Raw genomic sequence first — 5726 nt, 5'->3', positions numbered from 1 at the left:
GTTAGATCAAAAGCATGTGATTTTTCCCTGGACTCGCCGTACTGACTTCCAAGGTATGTCTGTCAGAACATCTCTGAGTCCCCTATACCTTCATGTTTCTCTAGGACTTGTTGCCCTTTCCTCAAATTGGTAGCGGGCCTGGGATATGGGAAGGGACCGAGTCTTTCAGAGACCATTGGGTCATTGATCTTCAAACTTACATGGATGGGATTGTCTCAACGTTGCTTTAGGAAGTCTCGACAGTCGTGAAAGATGGCTTTCGATCCTTCCACTCCTTTTGTAAGGAGGTGTCTTCCTCCATTCCTTCTGCTTCGAGTCGAATCAGCTGGGTTGAGAGAAGTCTCATGTTGGTCGCCATTTCGATGAGTAGCTCGCTCCTCAACGGGAATACCCATGTCGAGGGCAAATGACCCTCCGTGTTGGGGGGCACCCAGTTGATGGTTAACTTCCACAGGGGTGATGAGCTCGTGTGTTTTAGTATATCTAGCCTCGTGGAGCATCTCGAAGACCTTCTCATACTGCTCTTGGAGGATCTAATTCTTCATCGCTATCTTATTGTTCTGAGCCTCCAATTCATCGACTTTAGCCTGAAGAGCAAACTTCTTTTGTTCATTCTTTTGTTGATTCGCACCAAGTGCAAGAGAGATGTCATTTTGTGTGCTGTGGCTTCCTTCGCTCCCCATGTTGGAGAGGGATGCCTGGTCAAAAGAAAGTGTACGAATGGTGGAAACCAGCTTAACAAAGCTGAAGAGAGTGGGAATAAGTGTCGTTCCCACAGATGGCACCAAATGTTGATGCACAAAATCGGTGAGGACTTTGGTACAACAGAAAATGTTAAGTTTGTGACCTTAACTAGGTTGCTCCGGTCACTAGTGTGGATAAGTATGTAAATGGATAGGGACAAGAAAGCAAACACAAGATGTACGTGGTTCACCCATATTGGCTACGTCCACAGAGTAGAGGAGTTCTCATTAATTGTGAAGGGTTTACACAAGTACATAGGTTTAAGCTCTCCTTTAGTGAGTACTAGTGAATGATTTAGTACAAATGACATTAGGAAATATTGTGGGAGAATGATCTTCTTTTATAGAAGAAAGTTTCTAGCTTTGTTCTGACATTAACACATGTCGTGTTGTGATTGGCTTCTGATGTTGACACATGTCGCGCTATGATTGGCTTCTGATGTCGACACGTGTCGCACTGTGATTGACCTCTTGGTTGGAGGGATACTCTTTTAAGTCCTTGACGGTATAACGTTGATCGGTATTCAGTAGTTTTGGGATTGGTCAAGTATGGTACAAACAGCGGCTATAACTGACCAGACTAATGTCAATTCTTCTTACATATACCTTGCATTTGTGTTACCCTATATCTTAAGGTCTTTGGTTGAAGGGTACAAAAAGCTCTGCAAATAGCAACTCGGCAGCATAGCAAGGCTTTCTTGATAAATTGTTTAGTGCCTATGCAGGTTCATGTAAGTTGTAATATGTTAGTGATGAGTAACAAAATAGTTTAGTAAAAAGATAACGTGTATTCATTAACTTTGAGTGCATCCATCTTATAAACTGTATTTTTACCACCCAACATTGTCACCTAACAAGACCAGCTCCACGTGAGATTTTTTCTCATCCTCGCCTCAGTAGCATCTCTCCTAGGTTAGGAAGTTATGATAATGTTTATATTTGTCATGTATTGTCCTTACATTAGTAGTAAGTATGTGGATAAGAATTTTGTGATGTATATATATTTTTAGAGGGTGACAATTATGTCATCTAAACGATTAATTTGGTCCTTATAGTTATCAAGTGGTGCTTAAGAGAATGTATGGTCCTCGTCGAATTAGACTGATCTTCTTATCCTCTTGCTGCAAGATTATGATCCATCCTGCGTATATATGGATTCAGTTTTGTTGGAGTGTTGATGTCACTCATGTTTAGACTTCGTTAACAATATTGATTGATTGTTTGGCTAATTAGATAATTTTTTTGGTGTCAACGACTAATTAGAATGATTTAACATGGATTAGAAGCTGCCAATGTGGGATTCCGAACCAGTGGTGTGTATCTAGGCTACATTTTGTACTCTAAATATACAGGGAGCAAATAAAAATCAACGGGTTATCTTTCTGACATAAAACTAAACATTAGTGATTTTCACATACGCTTGCGATTTCTCCTTCTGTACTCCTCCACTTGGTTTTGTCCCTTGATTTTCCTTTGATTTATTGAAATCAAAGGCTAGGACGAAAGAGAAGAGTGTAGAGGAGAAAAAGAGAGTGAGAAAATCACTTCTCAAAACTAAATGGTGATTTAACTTCAATCTGAGGCATCAAGGACTGGCAAACATACAAGCAAAACATCAGCCGCATGCTCCAATTCTGGCTTAGAGATAATCAATGGGGGCACAAGCCTGAGAACATTTCCTTTTCCCGCTGTAATTATGAGCAGGCCAGAATTTCGACAGGCATCCACAAGCGTCGAAGCAGATATATCCAGCTCCACCCCAACAATGAGCCCAAAACCACGTACTTCTTTCACATGTGGATTTGCTCCCAGCTTCCTTGTTAACAGTTCTTTGAAATACTGACCTTTGTTTGAGACGCTCAATAGAAACTCAGGCTTTGAGATTTTGTCCAAAACGGCAAGGGCTGCAGCACAAATAAGCGGCCCTCCAGCGAATGTGCTTCCGTGTTCCCCATGTTATATTGAAGCAGCAACCTTTTCGGTGACTAATGCAGCTCCAATGGGAAGCCCTCCTGCAAGAGGTTTGGCCAGCGTCATTATATCGGGGACTACACCATAAGCTTCGTGCGCCCAGAGATAACCTGTCCTCCCCAAGCCACATTGTACCTAGGAATTAAAAAAGTATAAGGTGCTTGCCACATTGACAATAATATATATACACAAAACTAAACATCCCCTAGAGCTTTACAAATATAAGAATTAAGTTCGAGAACATAAACAAACAATTCTGTGGCACAAAATCACTTAAACAGTTCATATTTCTACCTTGGTTTAAGCAAATTCATAAGCTTACAAACTATTAGTTCCTTCTAAAATGACTACGTAATTAATGATATTTGAAAAAGTGACCAACATCCAAAGAACTAAATTTTAGGATTATCTCAAGAATTTCAGAATATGTTCTCTAAGCTCTTTGTACGCTAGCAAATTGATCAATGCTATGTTGTTACATTCCGGGCAGGCATAGGCGCAAGCTATTTCCATATGGGTCCAAAACGATTCTTATTTTGAATTAAACTAGCTTCATATACATATTGTCAAGATTTTAGAGAGACGAGTCAACGGCCCGCTAGTATCTATACAGATATTCTATCAACGTAACTTGTATCTTGTGTGATTAGAAGTTGAACCATTCAATATAAGTTATATTTAATTTTATCAATTTTCGTGAGATTTTTGTATTCTTTGACATATATTGTTTATGTACCTATTTTGAGACTGATAACTAGCTAGCTTCATATAACAGCCAGTTTCTTGTACAGTCATACCACCAACTTAAATAATTATTTGGACAAGCTGAGTAGCATATGTAAATAGCGATTAGGCTTCCTACCTCATCAAAGACCAGTAGTGACCCCGAATCATCACATGCACCACGCAACGACTGCAAAAATTCTTTAGTTGCGCTATGGACGCCGCCTTCACCCTGGATAGGTTCGACAAAGACGGCAGCAATTTTTCCAGATTGAATTAGTTTTCCCGCAGCATCAATATTTCCATACTCCAAGAAAGTAACTCCAGGCATGACAGGCTCAAATGGTGACCGGTAATGCTCCTTACTCGTCAAAGCAACAGCTCCCATTGTCCTTCCGTGGAAGCTGTTGGTGAAGGAAATGAATTCTGTTGCAGGCTCTTTCTTATCAGGGAAAGAATATCTTTGAAACTTTCTTGCAAATTTTATGGCAGCTTCATTTGCTTCTGTTCCTGAGTTGGAGAAAAAGACACGATCAGCAAATAAGCAAGCCACCAGAGGCTTTGCTAGCTCCACCTGAAGTAACAATATTTGCCGTTTGAGTAAGCAAATGATATTTTAGAGAGAAAAAAAATTATATTGACAAGAAAAGATTTGATACTATATTCCACAATCATATCCCATAAATTACAGATGTTTAGTTTAGAACTCAACATGCATGGTCGGTCATTGAACCAATCAAACAGAAATCAAGTGCAACTAGGGCTTTCTCCACGCAACAATGTATGACATATATTACATCTTGAGTGATTAATATTCTATATTCTAAAAGGAAAGGTGAACCCGTCACATATAATGGTTAAAAGAGCTGATGTTAAACATTATAAATCATTATACTACAACTAATCACAACCAATTCCATATCATTATAAATTATTGCAGTTCTTTTAAAGTATCAACAGGCTAATTCAGACTCAATCCTTAAAAACGCACTAAAACAAAAGAACTACTCAAACACTACAAAGCCATTATTAGAGCACTAAAAATACATAGAGATGCACTAAACAAAGGATGCAGAAGTCACTCCATCCAATTTTTCTAGTGCATTTCTAACACATTTAGCCTAAGTTCTACATAACTTTGAAAATCTATAACCCAAACACTCCATACCAGATTATCAGTGTAATTCGATTTTTAATATTAGTACAAATTCGGTCTTTTATTTAACCTGAGGGATGGAATAGAAGGCATTGCTGACGTGCGTAAGAGTATGGGCTTGCTCTGTGACAACCCGTATCCAATCAGGATCCCCATGTCCAAGCGAATTGACAGCGATCCCAGAATACAAGTCCAAATATTCTCGACCTTCGGGATCGTACAGTTTACAAGTCCAAATATCCACGCAAATTGGGGGTTTGAGATGGAGAGAAGTCATTGCCATTGGCGCTTCGTGTTGTTTTTCGGCAACAGAACCGTCGATTTATGTAGCGTTTTCTGTGAGATCCGGTGGTAAAGATGAATGAAGGGTTTCGAATGCGGGACAAAGCCGCTGTCGTATGAGGCGCGTATGGTTTAAGCAGATAAAAACTTTGAGATGTGAAGAGAAGTCCCATCCATGATCCATGCATCTGGAATGTTTAGTTGGACGTCGGTGTTGAAGGGAGAATATATCGGGAAAGAAGGAGCGGGTCTCATTCTTTTACAAGTTTAATATGGATTTGGATCCTCTCCTGAGCTAATGGAGAGATCCTTCTGACTAAGTATTATGTGCCGTTGGATGAAATTATTATAACTTTAAAAGGACCCAACTGTTTGTAGCTGTTGGATAAAAATCCAACGACCCATAACACTTGGTCAAGAGGATACTCTCCATTAGCTCAGGAGATGATCCAAATCCGTTTAATATTTGTGTCATTGTGTGATTGGTCATGTTCCCATTATGTCTGAGCTTCTATGGAGTCTGGACAATTAACCAATTGTTATGAAATTGAGAATATGTATGTAGTAGAATAAAGTAAAAAAGACTCGATATTTAATAAGTTTGGCAAGCATGCTTATATCTTCGGAGCAGCAGTAGTTTCTTTCTAATTATTTGAAATAATAAAAGTACCAAGATAACTCTCACTATTTTTCTTTCTTCTCTCTAGCCTTATGGCTTACTGATATATTTTTGTTCTATGTCCTCTGCTGTTTCTTCTCCTCTTGGTTTTATAGGCAAATCACTAACCATCTTTTTTATATTTAACCCCACCTTTCCATTAGCCAATAATATTAAATACAAAAGTTAGATG

General features: G+C 39.0%; 1 protein-coding gene across 2 annotated transcripts; it reads right to left on the bottom strand.

Moving 5' to 3' along the window:
• Positions 1–2022: 2022 nt before the first annotated feature.
• On the bottom strand, positions 2023–5021 carry LOC103453392 (acetylornithine aminotransferase, mitochondrial). 2 transcript variants are annotated; one of them, XM_017336983.3, is made up of 3 exons: positions 4664–5021; positions 3577–4011; positions 2023–2849 (listed from the first exon to the last, which is right to left on the bottom strand). In XM_017336983.3, exons 1-3 carry the CDS (start codon positions 4874–4876, stop codon positions 2700–2702), a joined length of 798 nt encoding a protein of 265 aa, XP_017192472.2. In that variant the 5' UTR covers positions 4877–5021; the 3' UTR covers positions 2023–2699. The 2 variants fall into 2 exon arrangements, with proteins under 2 accessions (XP_017192472.2, XP_070673488.1); XM_070817387.1 differs by having other exon boundaries at positions 2023–2755.
• Between the last annotated feature and the right edge of the window lie 705 nt (positions 5022–5726).

Source organism: Malus domestica, chromosome 17, assembly GCF_042453785.1.
Source record: "Malus domestica chromosome 17, GDT2T_hap1".
Classification (NCBI taxonomy): domain Eukaryota; kingdom Viridiplantae; phylum Streptophyta; class Magnoliopsida; order Rosales; family Rosaceae; genus Malus; species Malus domestica.
This window is presented reverse-complemented; position numbering and strand designations above follow the sequence as displayed.